Source organism: Raphanus sativus, chromosome 4 (assembly GCF_000801105.2).
Source record: "Raphanus sativus cultivar WK10039 chromosome 4, ASM80110v3, whole genome shotgun sequence".
Lineage (NCBI taxonomy): Eukaryota > Viridiplantae > Streptophyta > Magnoliopsida > Brassicales > Brassicaceae > Raphanus > Raphanus sativus.
The window spans coordinates 42,506,227-42,519,703 of NC_079514.1; the positions used below are offsets into that span (position 1 = coordinate 42,506,227).

Below are 13,477 nucleotides of genomic sequence, written 5' to 3' on the forward strand. Positions count from 1 at the left end.
GAGTTTATGAAAAGATACCATGTTTTGTCTCTTGGATGATTGATATAAGAATAATGGCTTAGTTTAACTACTAATGTCAGTAGACCATATTCAAGTTTTAGTTTTTGAACTTTTAGCTTAAAAATGAAAGAGAGGATTAATGGATCTCTTGAGGTTTGTCATGATATAGCGATAAATGATAACGAGCAGTGCGTGAACCCAAACAGTTGATGATGCAATGCCTAATCTCATCGACAGATTGAAGAAAGCTTTGTCAAACACAACCTAAAAGAAAATACTTTCTGATTATTTTATTTCTTCTCTTCTTAATCTTTTCAAATTTATTACAGCATAGCTAATAAAGACATAAAACCTGGAATAGTGAGATAAGTAGTTGATAAAACATCAAGCAGCAAAACAAGTCACGGCTTCCCTGTTCATACCTTTTAGTTTTTAATCTTCTTAACATCAGGGAGGGCAAGTCTTACATAGAAACCAATTGAGACCAATCTCACACAATTATATTTTCTCCGCCGAGGTTCTTTGCAAACAAGCCAGAACGACAATTCTTTAGAAAATTTATGGGGAGCAAGCAAAGATAAAGGCCCAAGTAATTTCAAGAATTAACCCTCGAGAGACTCTTATGTTTATGTAAAAAATCGATAAAGAGAGTTTGTGAAACAAGAAAACTCTATATATTAAGGGAATCTTATAAGTCAAGAAGAAAGCTAACTAATAGCTATGTCATCTGGATTATTGGGGTTTTACGAGTAAGTCTGCTTGCATGCTCGGTAACTGTCAAGTTTGGAGGAAACCTAAGTAGTATAATAGTTTCTCTCATGTTATTAACTTAGCCAATAGACTTATTTATACAAATTACATAACTTGTCTAGCAAGTTCTTTACATAATAGAATAGGAAATCTAACTTATACATTAATGATATATTTCCTAATAGTTACATCCAAATATATTCGGGGCGATCTCGTAATCCCCGAGATCTCCCAATACCCTCCCGCAAGCTCATACGTGGTAACACGTATGAGATTGGACAATCATCAAATCATCTTCATGGTGTTTATACCTCACCATAAGGCCATCAGTAGCGTTTATACCTCGCCACGGTCATCAATAGCGCTTATACCTCGCCACGGTCATCGATTCAATGAAGAATACTGTAGTTGTTGTGTATCTCATAATCTCATGCTACCAAGTGAACTGAACGAATCCTTCTGATTCATGCTCAAAGTCCACAGCAGCAACATCATCAATTCATCACTCCATCGGATCAGTATATACCCGTTGAAGTCATTATCAATCATCTTCGTAACTACCACCAAATTCGTAGTAGATTAATAGTCATAAAGATTTGTAAAACTCCACAGGTGAATATGAACCGACCATCAAAGATCCATGCTCATAATTCACGTAGTGTCATCAATTATAAGTAGCCCTCTTTTGTAGTATGAGACCACGTTCTCTCGTCTTTTTTTTTTTTTTTTTTAAATAACAAAACCAAAAGAGAATAAGAAGAAGAAAACCAAAAAAAGCTTAATTATGATAATCAAACTCGTTGTCACAAATAGAAAAAGAATCAACAGATAAAATTCCAAACTGAAAGCAAACGTGAAAACTCTTTTTTTTTTTTAATTTAGAAAAGAATAACAAAACCATAACCCATAGGATATTGGATCTTTGGCTCTGATACCATGTCAAGTTTGGAGGAAACCTAAGTAGTATAATAGTTTCTCTCATGTTATTAACTTAGCCAATAGACTTATTTATACAAATTACATAACTTGTCTAGCAAGTTCTTTACATAATAGAATAGGAAATCTAACTTATACATTAATGATATATTTCCTAATAGTTACATCCAAATATATTCGGGGCGATCTCGTAATCCCCGAGATCTCCCAATAGTAACCATGCAGTACACCTTGTTGTAAAAATTGGTTTAGTGGGTGTTTATGCGTCTGCTAGACGGCAAATCATTCATAACCGAAACGATTTTTGAAAACATTCTTTTAACATCTTGAGTAATATGTCACATCAAAGTAATATGTCATATCAAATTTTGTTTTATGTCATATGCGGTTAAAACAACACACACACACAAAATAAGAAATAAAACCCTTTTTATTAGTTGAGAGTTAAGAACTAAAAAGACAACATTAAGACGAATTCCCTCCATTCAAAACTAAGGCTACTATTGAGCGTTGCTTGGTTTATTGTTTTCACGTTTAACCACCGTGCCGCCGCCGGTCATTGGAGTGGGCTTCACGTAGATACCAATCGTTGACAGATATTCACTATTGTAAGTCCCAAAGAAACCACTAAACTCACTTTCATCGCTAATTGCCGGATCAATCTCTATCGTGGAAACACTTGCGTCTGAATCATCGCATGAACGTCCAATAGGTCCGTGCTTCCCGCGGTTAGTGTGGAACGTCAAATTTATGATTCGTCCCAGTCCCATCTTTTCTATCACTCCACTCAATCCAGTTATATATTCATCTTCTTTTAGTCTCACCTGCATGCGTTTAACTTCATTAGAGACTTCACTTAAAAGGAAAATTAAAAAAAAAAAAGGTTTACCAATAATATAAAACTTACAGTTCGAAAGCTTCCTACAGAGATACCAAAGGTTTCAGACAAGGCTAGAGCTCCATTCCTCGTGTAGCCAAACTGAATACATGTAATGACTTCACTGAACGAAACGAATATATGAGAGATCATGGTGTGTCCCTTCTCGTCCCATCGACAGTGGTAAGATGAAACTCTCTTTCCCACTAGTCCTGCCCTAATCATCTCATCCAGCTAGATATTGTCTTTGTTTATCCGATGATGGACGACTATTCGTATGAGCATATGTCTTATTTTATTTTTTTGGTCAGCATGTCTTATTTATACCGTGAGATTTTGTGATCCTAATCTCATCTACTCTATGACTATGTCTCTCCTACTCCTTATGTGTTTGTACTTTGTACACATTCTCCTATTCCTTATGTGTTTGTACTTTGTACACATTCTCTTAATAATTACAAATCAAATAGTTTATTTATAAATCTACAATCTAAAAGATTTATCAAAATATTAATTTATTTTTAAAACATATTTACTGTTTTTTTACCGGATCAATGGTTAATCGCATAGCGATTTTTTTCATTTAGCAGGGCTTTTAAATAACAGATTTTTTTTATTAAATCCAAATTTGATTATATATAAAATCAGCAATCAGATATGAAAACATTGGTTACAAGTTATAACTTGTCAATTATGTTAAACTAATGATTTTATCAAGGGTTAATCACGCCTAATGCATTTATTTAAATAAACACCAATTGCGTTTGCACATTGTAAAATGCAAATATACAGTTGACGTAGAGAGAGAGGAAGTCTATTGGGAGAAAACAACCTGGAAACAAGAAAGAAATCAAAGAAGAGGTTCCTTGTAGGTCAAGAAATTACAAGAGGAAATTTCAAATCTCAGGCTGCATTTTCTCGCACTCTTCACGGATCGACTGGAAGAGCATTGTGGAGAGGTAACGTTCCCCAAAGCTCGGGAACACAACCTGGAACACAAAGATTCATCAACTCACACATCAAATTTTCTAACAAACCTGTGAATCTTTTACTCACTTTCAAAGGGCTAGGGTTCACTGATCCAAAGAGATAAAGCTAACACAGAGTGTAGGTATCTAAGGGCCATAAGTGACTAGACGTGTAAAGCAAATCAACTACTTGAGAAAGAAAACAAAGCTTAAGTGCAGTAAGACTAGGCTAAGGTTTATGAATCATGATTTCCATGTGCTACTGTGTTGTAAATAGATTATTATAACTCGATAAATATAGTTAATTAGTGGTCGGTCACAGATACAGGACAAGGGTTGGTGAGGAGGGAATCGAATCCTTCTGATGAAAAGACTTAACACAGCAATTCTCCATCTAGAAAAGAAGATGAAAAGCATAGATGGCAACACTAAGAACTTACAGCTATGAGTTTCCCGGCATTTTCAGGTCTCTTTGCGACCTGGATTGCAGCTGCAGCAGCAGCTCCAGAAGATATACCAACCTGGGAAAGAAAAAAAAGTTATAATAGTTCACTAACCATTAAGGATTTTCTCATATGCATTCAAAGTGTTTTCACTCAAGAGATATTTCAAATAGACTAACCAACAAGCCTTCTTGGAGAGCTAGTTGCTTTGCGGTTTCAATAGCTTCATCGCTGGAAATCTGATGAAACAGGTAAAACTTTGAATCTCTGGATACGTTTAATACGTTCTCTCGTGTTTTAGAGAGCCAAACATAAACAGAACATACCGCTATGTATTCATCGACAATACTCTGATCCAAATTCTTAGGAATAAATCCAGCCCCAATCCCTTGAATCTTGTGAGGTCCTACATTCCAAAAGACAAGACAAATCAATTACAGGTTCAGAGGATAATGTCAGGAAACGAAATCCAATGCCTCACCTGGTTTTCCTCCAGCAAGTATGGCGCTTTCCGTGGGTTCAACACCAATAACCTGATACATGTAAACATCAACTTAATTAGACATAAAGTTTCACCACTACATATAGACCTCAAGCGCCTTTGCTACGTTACCTTCAGTTCAGGTTTTCTTTCTTTAATGTAACGACCAACACCAGTAATGGTTCCACCAGTTCCAATTCCAGCAACCAATATATCCACCTTCCCTCTTGTATCTTCCCAAATCTCAGGACCAGTTGTCTCGTAATGAATCTGCATAATTGTTCACATTAAAAACACTACCCAGGAACCAGAAAAATCTCACAAATTATCATGGTGAGCTCAAAACTAAATGCCATAGAAAAAAAAACACAGTACTCCAAGGTTGATACTCATAAAACTCCAGGAAGAGTTTCTATATTTTCTGTAACTATCCCTTTCACATTATCATCATATGGAAAAAGAAGTAACCACAGAGACCTTGGGATTGGCAGGGTTGTCAAACTGTTGGAGCATGTAGGAGTTGGGAGTGTTCTTCAAGATCTCTTCAGCCTTCTGAATAGCACCGGTCATGCCTTTTGCAGGTTCAGTCAACACAAGCTCAGCTCCAAACGCCCTCAAAAGAACCCTTCTTTCCAAACTCATGGACGCAGGCATCGTCAAGATAAGTTTATACCCTTTCGAAGCAGCAATAAACGCAAGACCGATCCCTGTGTTTCCACTTGTAGATTCCACAAGAACACTCTATAAAATTTCCAGCAACAAACAAAAAACAAAAAATCAAATCAGAGAGGACTTATAACACCAAGAATAATGAGCTTTTCACAATACCTTTCCAGGTGTGATAAGTCCTTTCTCCTCAGCATCAGTAATCATACTATACCCAATCCTGAAAACCACCAATATAACAAAATACTCAGAATAAACAAACACATGTGAAGATTATTAAACCAATAAATCAAAATGGTTAACACAACAAAACCTATCCTTGACACTGCAACATGGCTCCATGATCTCAAGCTTAGCAGCAACACTTGCAACAGAACCCTTGACTATATTGTTCAAGTACACCATTGGAGTTTTCCCAATAAGCTGGACTCAATTCATAGGCAAACAAAGATTAGACAAAGAAGTCAAAAGTCACAGACTTTATGCTCAGTTTAGTTACTGTCTTAAAGTGAGAAACTTTATTATCAAAACAACATCTAAACCTGAGCAGCATTCTCGGCGATATTGAGCCCTTCAACACCAGCTTCGACCTTTGCAGACACAGCCTTGCACACGACAACAACATCGCTACACCTCTGGCTCTTGAGAGCGAGAGGAGGAGACGGGAGAGAATCGAAAGTAGCCGCCTTTCTAGAGGATAAGGAGAGAGAAGCGAGGTGTGGAGAGTGGTTGAAAGGACGGTGGCGAGAAGTCAACGGATTAAGGAGGAAAGCAGAGGCAGAAGATGTAGCAGCAGCCATGGTTTGGATCTTTCGTCCTTGCTTTCCCAAAATTGTATCACACAAAAGATAAGTAAAGAGAGATGCTTCTCTCTTTCTCCTTTGAAGAGTCGCTCTACTGTAGCTATGAGAACGACGTCGCTTTGGTAAAAAACAGAGTAAAAGAAGAGACTTTAAAATAAAGTTTTGTGTTTTGTCTTACTCTGATTCTCACCAACCTACTAGTCGAGGTAATTGTGTGGAGCACATGCTCTTCTTCTTCATCATCCATCCCTACCAAACCCCGAAAGGTCAAGTTCTAATCTTTTGTTTTGTTGTCTGTGTTGCTGTTAAAAACTTATTACAAACTTTTCGATAACAGAGAAAAGTATCAAACTTTATGTGTATTAATGTTACTGAAAGAGACGATTCCTTGTTTTTGTAGTCATCTCTGTGATTGTTCTGTTCCATTAGATCTCTTCACTAGTTGTCTCTGATTACTAGTTTTCTATTATAAGCAATTAATTGTAATTGTTGATTGGCTCTACCTGCAGGTTAGAATGTCTATGGAGGAGAATAACCTTATAGAAATCTTGGAGGAAGGTCACAAAGTGGACATAGTCAAGTACATTGACTACGTGAGCGCCCCTCAAGCCGGCGCCATAGCAACGTTCTCAGGCACTACAAGAGACACGTTCGAAGGGAAAACAGTTTTGGAGCTAAGGTACGAAGCATACAAACCAATGGCCACAAGATACCTCAGCTATATATGTGGAGACGCTAGATCGAACTGGGACGTACACAAGATCGCTGTGGCGCACCGTCTGGGACCGGTTCCTGTCGGGGAGACCAGCGTGTTCGTGGCTGTCTCGTCAGTTCACCGTGGGGATGGTTTGGACGCTTGCAAGTTCTTGATCGACGAGCTGAAGGCGTCGGTTCCGATATGGAAGAAAGAGGTGTATGTTAATGGGGAGGTTTGGAAGGAGAACTCTGAGTTTATGGAGAAGAGGTTGGAGCTTGCTGAGAAGAGGCTGGAGAGTGGGGAGAGTTTGGTGAAGAAGAAGAGACATGTGGTTGGAGAAGAAAAAAAAAGAAGTTGCTGTGGAAGTAAAGTTAGAGTACAAGAAGATGAAGAGTGATGTTTGTTTTTTGTTTTTTTTTATGTTTTCTCTCAATAAACAAAAGGTGTTACAAAAACACATTGTTGAATCTAAAGACTTCAATTCCAGTTTAGTCGCAATGGTCTTAGAGGAAGATCTCTATGTCGTGTGATCCAGATGCAATTAGAGTCCCGGATGGGGTTGAACTTCATGGTGTAGACAGCGCTTGGATGTCCAGTTAGCAGCATAATAGGTGCTTCCAAGCTTGTAGTCCGTTGCTTAGCAGCAGGTAGTACTTGGAGAGCAGCGTGTGGGAGGAGAGTGGACAAATCCATAGGCCTGGGACCTGAGAAAGCCTTCTCATTCTCTCTTGGCCTGATCTGTATAAAACATTTAATAGACGACCCTTATATTGCTCAAGTAATGCTATAATGGTCCACATACTATTCTTTTTATCAGAATACCCCGCCATCACCTAACGTGGATTTTTCTCAAGTCTTTCATTAACAATTTGTTTACACGTAAGAGGTGAATCAAATACGTTTCATGTTACGAAGATGATTGCGAAAGTACAACCAAACACAGCAAATAACGACAAATGATTTATGGTTAATTTCTGATTTGTTTTCACAAAACACTGTTGTTAGTCACAAGATTGCCATAATCCATATGGAGTATAAAATAATATTAACATTGGAACATATTAGCAAATGACTGTTCCTTTCACACCGGACATGAATTTCTGTCTTTGACTCAAAACGAACGAAAGAGGAACATATCACTTTCCCCTCTCCTCCTCTACTTCTTCTTCACCGGCGTTCATGGACGGTGGCACGGGTCAACCACCTGCTGATCATGATACCGAGATGCTGGAATCTACAGGCTCTTCTGCGGCTCCATTAATATCTCAAGTGGCGGCGGGGATAGAGAATATTCCGGCGACTCTTAGCCACGGAGGGAGGTTTATACAGTTTAGCATACTAGGGAACGTCTTCGAGGTCACCTCTAAGTATAAGCCTCCCATCATGCCTATTGGCAAGGGTGGTTACGGCATCGTTTGGTACGTACAATTTTCTATTTATTTATTTTTTATTTCAGTTTATCATAAAAAGAAAAGAAAAATGATTTTGATCCGAAAATGATTTTAAAATGATTAATGGATGTTTTCTTTAATATATAAAGCTTGATATCTTTGTAGCTCTTGTTGTGTAATTCTTTGATTGTTGCAGCTCTGCTATGAACTCTGAAAGCAATGAAAGCGTTGCCATTAAGAAAATCGCAAACGCTTTCGACAACAAGATTGGTGCTAAGAGGACTCTCCGTGAGATCAAGCTGCTTCGTCACATGGATCACGAAAATGTCAGTTATTTTTTTTTCTTTCATTTATAAGTCACAACTAAAGAAAGAAAGAATCTTCTGTTCAGTAATCCTAATGTAGATGATATGTTTTATAGTCCTAATGTAGATGATAGGTTTTAGTTAATGTGAAATTATATAGATAAACAGCTGCCTGTGTTTGCTCATTATCGGTTTTAATTCTTATTGTATGAATTTGTAGCTGGTTGTGGTTAGGTTTGTGAATTAATGTGTAGCAGCTAGTTGATTCACAACATCTTAAATTACTTTTGTAACAAGGAATAAAACTACATGACTGGTTGATAGTACAATGCATGTATTTTTCTCGGTTTGATACGGATGGTTTAGTGCTTATTTAGTATAGTATGGTACTTTCCATATACGTCAGAAGATAACCAATTTTACAAAAGAATGTGTAGACCATTTCCAACTAATATAACAAGTTACCATCATTGTCTATCAGATTGTTGCAATCAGAGACATAATACCACCACCCCTAAGAAATGCTTTCAATGATGTTTACATCGCTTATGAGCTCATGGACACCGATCTCCACAAAATCATACGATCAAATCAAGCATTATCCGAAGAACATTGTCAGGTTTGGTGTTTTGAGATTGCCCTTTCTCCTATAAACCAACCTGAAACCTGTTTCTTTTTTTTTTTTCTGTGCAGTATTTTCTTTACCAGATCCTCCGTGGTTTGAAGTACATTCATTCCGCAAACGTGCTTCACCGTGATTTGAAACCGAGCAATCTCCTCCTGAACGCAAAATGCGACTTAAAGATATGCGATTTCGGTGGAGCTAGAGTCACTTCCGAGAGCGACTTCATGACCGAGTACGTAGTCACGAGATGGTACCGTGCACCGGAGCTCCTCTTAAACTCTTCTGATTATACTGCGGCCATCGATGTTTGGTCTGTCGGTTGTATTTTCATGGAGTTAATGGGCCGTAAACCGCTCTTCCCTGGTCGAGATCATGTTCATCAGCTTCGCTTGCTCATGGAGGTAATAAGTAGACAGACCCTTAGTAAAGAAACATGATTATATATACTTTCTTTTGTGTGCAGCTCATAGGAACTCCATCAGAAGAAGAGATTGAGTTCTTGAACGAAAATGCAAAGCGGTACATAAGACAACTCCCACGTTATCCTCGCCAGTCCATTACAGATAAGTTCCCAACGGTGCATAATCCTTTAGCGATTGATCTTGTCGAGAAGATGTTGACGTTTGATCCTAGACGGAGAATCACAGCTTTAGACGCGCTGGAACATCCATACCTGAACACGTTGCACGACGTTAGCGATGAGCCAGAGTGCCCAGTACCTTTCGGCTTCGGTTTTGAGCAGTACACTCTCTCAGAGGAGCAGATGAAGGAGCTTATCTACCGCGAGGCGCTTGCTTTCAATCCAGAGTATCAGCAATAATAGTTTGAAGAGGGAGGAATGAGAATCGGTTTGATGTTGTTGACAAGATTCTTAAAAAGAAGAAACATCATTTTTTTGTCTTATGTGTTATAACTTGTGACTTGTGAGAGATGCTTGCTTGTATGGGATTGTGTGGGGGCTGAAACTATTACTTTTTTAAAAGTCTTTTGTGTATATTTGTGAGAGATGCTTGTATGGGATTTGCCATCATTGTTCACCTCTAATACTTCTACAGTATGATATCCATTGTCATCTTTTTGCTTTCTAAGAAAAGGATTATTGCAATTTTGATTCCAGTGTAAGAAAGATAAAAAGAACTATTAATATTGCAAAAAGGACTTCATGTTCTGTTTTTTTTTGTTGTACATACATAGAAAGTGGGTTCTCCTTGACTATTATGCTATGTATGAATGAGATAACATAGCCAATGAGCAAAATATAGCTACAACGTACACACAAAAGTTCCATGTTTCCTTTTTACTTCCTGCAAGAAAAAAGAAAACTCATTAACAGTCACAATCTTTCATCTTTGTGTCTCACTTTAGATAACTATCTGAATAATGAAATACTTTACCAAGGCAACTTAAACGTGTCTTTCCACCATCCTTGCTTAGAGCAATTAGCTACTATTTTGTCCAGTCGGATAATAATCTCAGAGAATATCGGCCTAATACCAGCTTCTGGATGCCAACACTCCTCAATCAACCTGGAGATTAAGCGATACAACCAGATAATTTAAGATGTTATATAAATAATTCTAGGTCCCAAAACTGTTTTTTAGAGCGTACTCTTTCATATCAGGAGGGTATCCTCTTGACTTGGTTTTGAACACAGGTCTCTTTCCTTCTAAGCATATCATTTTTGCAACTTCTTCAGGTGGTCTCGGGTGAAAAATTGGTACTCCCTCAGTCATCTGCCACACACACACACACACACAAATACATATTAAAGAAACACAAGACACAAACCGAAGCAAGATGAGGAGATGTTACCTCATATAGAATGACACCAAATGAGTGTACATCCACCCTTCTGTCAAATATTTCGTCTTTATAAACCTCTGGTGCTATGTAGTAATCTGCAATCCATAAATCATTTTGTTCATGATCATAAACCTTGCAAAGAAAACAATGTCTAGCATATGAATGAATGAGAAGCATTCTCCTTACTTGAGAGATCTATATGTGCTTTGTGGTTTGCTACTTTCGCATTGTCTGGCGAGATTGTAGACAATCTTATCAAACCGAATCCAGAGATCTTCAAGTGTCCTCCTCTATCCAGCAAAATGTTTCTGGCACCTTACGAGAATTTACAAATATGTTAAAACGAACAGAAACATCTCAGTGAGTATGAACCCAAGGTTTTACACATATGTAATGTACTTATCTTACTTTGGCTTTAGATCACAGTGAATGATGGAATCTGGTTTACACTCATGGAGATAGTTCATGCCCCTGAGACACCCAAAAGCACCAAGAAAAAACAAAAACGAACTCAGTAATTAGAGGAACCTTAGCAGCAAATAGATGAGAAGTTCAACATACCTGGCAATATCAAGAGCAAATCTAAGTGCCTTGGAAGGAGAAAGACGTCCTTTATTTTTGAGATATACACCTAAGTCTCCCTGCAATAAAACCAAACGAAAAGACATTGCTTATGGTTGGTGAAATAAGGTAAAATCAAGAGGAAGAAGAGAAGTACAAGCATGCTTACTTTTGGAGTATACTCTACTACCATCATCATTGGTACGTTTTGAGTGACAGCTCCAACAAATTGAACAACATTTGGATGCCTGACTTTTTCTAGCAACGTCAGTTCATGTTTGAATGCGTTTCTGTTCAGACACAACCACCAGAAAGACAAAGAAAAAGATGAACTCTTGAGTGACTATGTTAAGATCATTAAGATATAGATAGAAGAAGAATGAGTACATGCGTTCCGGGTCTGCGTAGCTATCTTTGTCAAGTATTTTAACCGAGACCCTCGTGCCATTCCATTTAGCTACTTGATAAGCTCCCTGCAAACAATCAACAACACAACTGATTTTCACTAAATCAAATATATGTTTAATGATAATGACTTATAAGACAAAAGAACATGCCTTTGAGATGCCATCAGATTTGCGAACTTGAACCTCAAGTGGATTAAGCTCATACTCAGGGACTTCTCGTGGATTCGTCACCGTCATTGGCGTCTTCCTGGTTTTCTAGAAAGTGTGCAGATAATTAAAAGCCTTTTTCATAAAACAACACATGAACAAAGCAAAAAAAAACACTAAACCTCTCCAGTTTCAAGAAACAGAGGAGTTCAAAAACAGAGGAACTCAAGAAACAGAGGAGTTCAAGAAACAGAGGAACTTACCGGAGCTTTAGCACCCCGAGCCTTCAAGAGATTGTAAACGTCTAAATTCCCATAATATTTTGCATCAGCAGCCGCCTGAAAAAGATAAAAACGTCTCCTTTCACCATTCCAAATCGAAAATTTCAAAAAAAGAAAAAAAAAACAGAGCCATAGGTCAATGGAAAGAAGAGGACAGACCGTACTTCCCCATCGATCACGAGCATCAATGTTAGCTCTACGGCTAAGAAGAGCCTTAACAACCCCTAAATGACCTTCACAAGCGGCTATATGTAGAGCCGTACGACCATCAAGATCGATGCTATTAACATCGATTCCCTCATCAAGAAGCTCCTCGACTCCTCCGACGTCACCTTTGCTAGCCATAAAGAGAAGCTGCATCGTGGAACCTAGATTCTCAGGCACCGACATGTGCACCTCGTCCGTAGAGTCAGGGCTCCTCCGGATTGGATCGAGGGAAGACTGACGACCGAAGCTGAACCTCATGTTGGTCCGACAAGGGTCGAGAGAAGACTGACGCGTGAACTGTCGGCTCAACGTTCGACGGATTGAACCGGTTGAGAATTGTCTTGATATCCCGCGTTTTAGCTGCACGGCTATGTTCTCCATTTGCTGAACTTTGTTTTTTGATGCTAAATCTCAATTGAGATAAAGATTAAGCCCACATTGCCTCCTTGGAAGGTTGTCGTCAACGGAGGTCGAGAGAGGAAGAAGACGACAAGTCAGAGAAACAAAAGATCGTGGTCCGTTTTTCTTCTTTCTATCTTTGTTGAATTTTTTGAGATTATTATTAACAATAAAAGTTCGTTGGTTTACAGTTTCTTTTGGAGGTGTAAAACGCGGGTAAACCTTGATTGACATATTAATCTCATACATGTTATATTAGTTCCAAATCTTGTAGCAATTAAAATTTTAAATAAAGGTGACAAAATATATATAAATAAAATTAAACAGTGATTTCATGGAATACAACCTGGAGATGGTGAGGTTTTGACTTTTTAGTGAAGTGGAGAGGATGATTCAGTTTTTTTCTTTTTATTAAACTTTAAAATGTTGGTGCTGCCCCACTAGTTTTCAATGTAATGTAGTATCAAATCTGATATGCTCCATAAAATGTTTTAGTATTGAAGGGTTAATGGGTCGGCTATTAAATACTAATTAGTCTTGTTACCAGTTACCACCAGTGTTGTTAAAACCGGACCGGCAAGCGAACCGGATTTTTTTTGGGTCATGGGTCAATGTGGTTCGACCAGGTTCGATCCGGTTCGATCCGGATTTGATTAGACTAAACTAAATTTAATGATATTTTGAATATGTATATTCTTACAATGATAAAGATCATATCAAATTAAATATT

General features: G+C 38.0%; 5 protein-coding genes across 8 annotated transcripts; 2 read left to right on the forward strand and 3 right to left on the reverse strand.

The window, feature by feature from the left end:
* Window positions 1-2,098: 2,098 nt before the first annotated feature.
* LOC108854215 (jacalin-related lectin 24) lies at window positions 2,099-2,936 on the reverse strand. The gene is made up of 2 exons (XM_018627729.2): window positions 2,594-2,936; window positions 2,099-2,510 (listed from the first exon to the last, which is right to left on the reverse strand). The coding sequence occupies exons 1-2, from the start codon at window positions 2,786-2,788 to the stop codon at window positions 2,187-2,189; spliced, it is 519 nt and encodes a 172-aa protein (XP_018483231.1). The 5' UTR covers window positions 2,789-2,936; the 3' UTR covers window positions 2,099-2,186.
* A 351-nt stretch (window positions 2,937-3,287) lies between these two features.
* Window positions 3,288-6,022, reverse strand: LOC108854213 (cysteine synthase, chloroplastic/chromoplastic). Its single transcript, XM_018627725.2, has 10 exons — window positions 5,664-6,022; window positions 5,435-5,544; window positions 5,284-5,341; window positions 4,933-5,196; window positions 4,588-4,725; window positions 4,456-4,507; window positions 4,301-4,380; window positions 4,154-4,213; window positions 3,972-4,052; window positions 3,288-3,552 (listed from the first exon to the last, which is right to left on the reverse strand). Exons 1-10 carry the CDS (start codon window positions 5,919-5,921, stop codon window positions 3,460-3,462), a joined length of 1,194 nt encoding a protein of 397 aa, XP_018483227.1. The 5' UTR covers window positions 5,922-6,022; the 3' UTR covers window positions 3,288-3,459.
* A 23-nt stretch (window positions 6,023-6,045) lies between these two features.
* LOC108854214 (molybdopterin synthase catalytic subunit) lies at window positions 6,046-7,112 on the forward strand. Of its 3 annotated transcripts, none has more exons than XM_018627726.2 (2): window positions 6,046-6,190; window positions 6,434-7,112. In XM_018627726.2, the coding sequence occupies exon 2, from the start codon at window positions 6,440-6,442 to the stop codon at window positions 7,016-7,018; it is 579 nt and encodes a 192-aa protein (XP_018483228.1). In that variant the 5' UTR covers window positions 6,046-6,190; window positions 6,434-6,439; the 3' UTR covers window positions 7,019-7,112. The 3 variants fall into 3 exon arrangements, with proteins under 3 accessions (XP_018483228.1, XP_018483229.1, XP_018483230.1); XM_018627727.2 differs by lacking the exon at window positions 6,046-6,190 and adding an exon at window positions 6,203-6,332; XM_018627728.2 differs by lacking the exon at window positions 6,046-6,190 and adding an exon at window positions 6,207-6,320.
* A 569-nt stretch (window positions 7,113-7,681) lies between these two features.
* Window positions 7,682-9,978, forward strand: LOC108854218 (mitogen-activated protein kinase 6-like). The gene is made up of 5 exons (XM_018627733.2): window positions 7,682-8,039; window positions 8,209-8,338; window positions 8,799-8,936; window positions 9,011-9,343; window positions 9,406-9,978. The coding sequence occupies exons 1-5, from the start codon at window positions 7,801-7,803 to the stop codon at window positions 9,760-9,762; spliced, it is 1,197 nt and encodes a 398-aa protein (XP_018483235.2). The 5' UTR covers window positions 7,682-7,800; the 3' UTR covers window positions 9,763-9,978.
* A 128-nt stretch (window positions 9,979-10,106) lies between these two features.
* LOC108836047 (integrin-linked protein kinase 1) lies at window positions 10,107-12,879 on the reverse strand. Of its 2 annotated transcripts, XM_018609257.2 has the most exons (12): window positions 12,301-12,879; window positions 12,124-12,198; window positions 11,864-11,968; window positions 11,694-11,779; window positions 11,476-11,596; window positions 11,307-11,386; window positions 11,154-11,216; window positions 10,932-11,053; window positions 10,755-10,840; window positions 10,551-10,675; window positions 10,337-10,468; window positions 10,107-10,246 (listed from the first exon to the last, which is right to left on the reverse strand). In XM_018609257.2, exons 1-12 carry the CDS (start codon window positions 12,727-12,729, stop codon window positions 10,240-10,242), a joined length of 1,431 nt encoding a protein of 476 aa, XP_018464759.1. In that variant the 5' UTR covers window positions 12,730-12,879; the 3' UTR covers window positions 10,107-10,239. The 2 variants fall into 2 exon arrangements, with proteins under 2 accessions (XP_018464759.1, XP_018464760.1); XM_018609258.2 differs by lacking the exon at window positions 10,107-10,246 and having other exon boundaries at window positions 10,333-10,468.
* Window positions 12,880-13,477: the final 598 nt, after the last annotated feature.

Bases quoted from the DNA above. Each gene is read 5' to 3' on its own strand.
- LOC108854213 (XM_018627725.2), bottom strand. From the start codon at position 5,921: ATGGCTGCTGCTACATCTTCTGCCTCTGCTTTCCTCCTTAATCCGTTG. The intron at 4,381-4,455 runs GTGAGGCATTGG...TTTGGAATGTAG, and splicing joins ACTTGCTGGAGGAAAACCAG to GACCTCACAAGATTCAAGGG. The intron at 3,553-3,971 runs GTAAGTTCTTAG...TTTGTGTTCCAG, and splicing joins ATGCCGGGAAACTCATAGCT to GTTGTGTTCCCGAGCTTTGG.
- LOC108854218 (XM_018627733.2), top strand. From the start codon at position 7,801: ATGGACGGTGGCACGGGTCAACCACCTGCTGATCATGATACCGAGATG. The intron at 8,040-8,208 runs GTACGTACAATT...TGATTGTTGCAG, and splicing joins GGTGGTTACGGCATCGTTTG to CTCTGCTATGAACTCTGAAA. The intron at 9,344-9,405 runs GTAATAAGTAGA...TTTTGTGTGCAG, and splicing joins AGCTTCGCTTGCTCATGGAG to CTCATAGGAACTCCATCAGA.
- LOC108854214 (XM_018627726.2), top strand. From the start codon at position 6,440: ATGTCTATGGAGGAGAATAACCTTATAGAAATCTTGGAGGAAGGTCAC.
- LOC108854215 (XM_018627729.2), bottom strand. From the start codon at position 2,788: ATGATTAGGGCAGGACTAGTGGGAAAGAGAGTTTCATCTTACCACTGT. The intron at 2,511-2,593 runs GTAAGTTTTATA...AAACGCATGCAG, and splicing joins CTGTAGGAAGCTTTCGAACT to GTGAGACTAAAAGAAGATGA.
- LOC108836047 (XM_018609257.2), bottom strand. From the start codon at position 12,729: ATGGAGAACATAGCCGTGCAGCTAAAACGCGGGATATCAAGACAATTC. The intron at 11,969-12,123 runs GTAAGTTCCTCT...CACACTTTCTAG, and splicing joins CTCGGGGTGCTAAAGCTCCG to AAAACCAGGAAGACGCCAAT. The intron at 11,387-11,475 runs GTAAGCATGCTT...GTTTTATTGCAG, and splicing joins TAGTAGAGTATACTCCAAAA to GGAGACTTAGGTGTATATCT.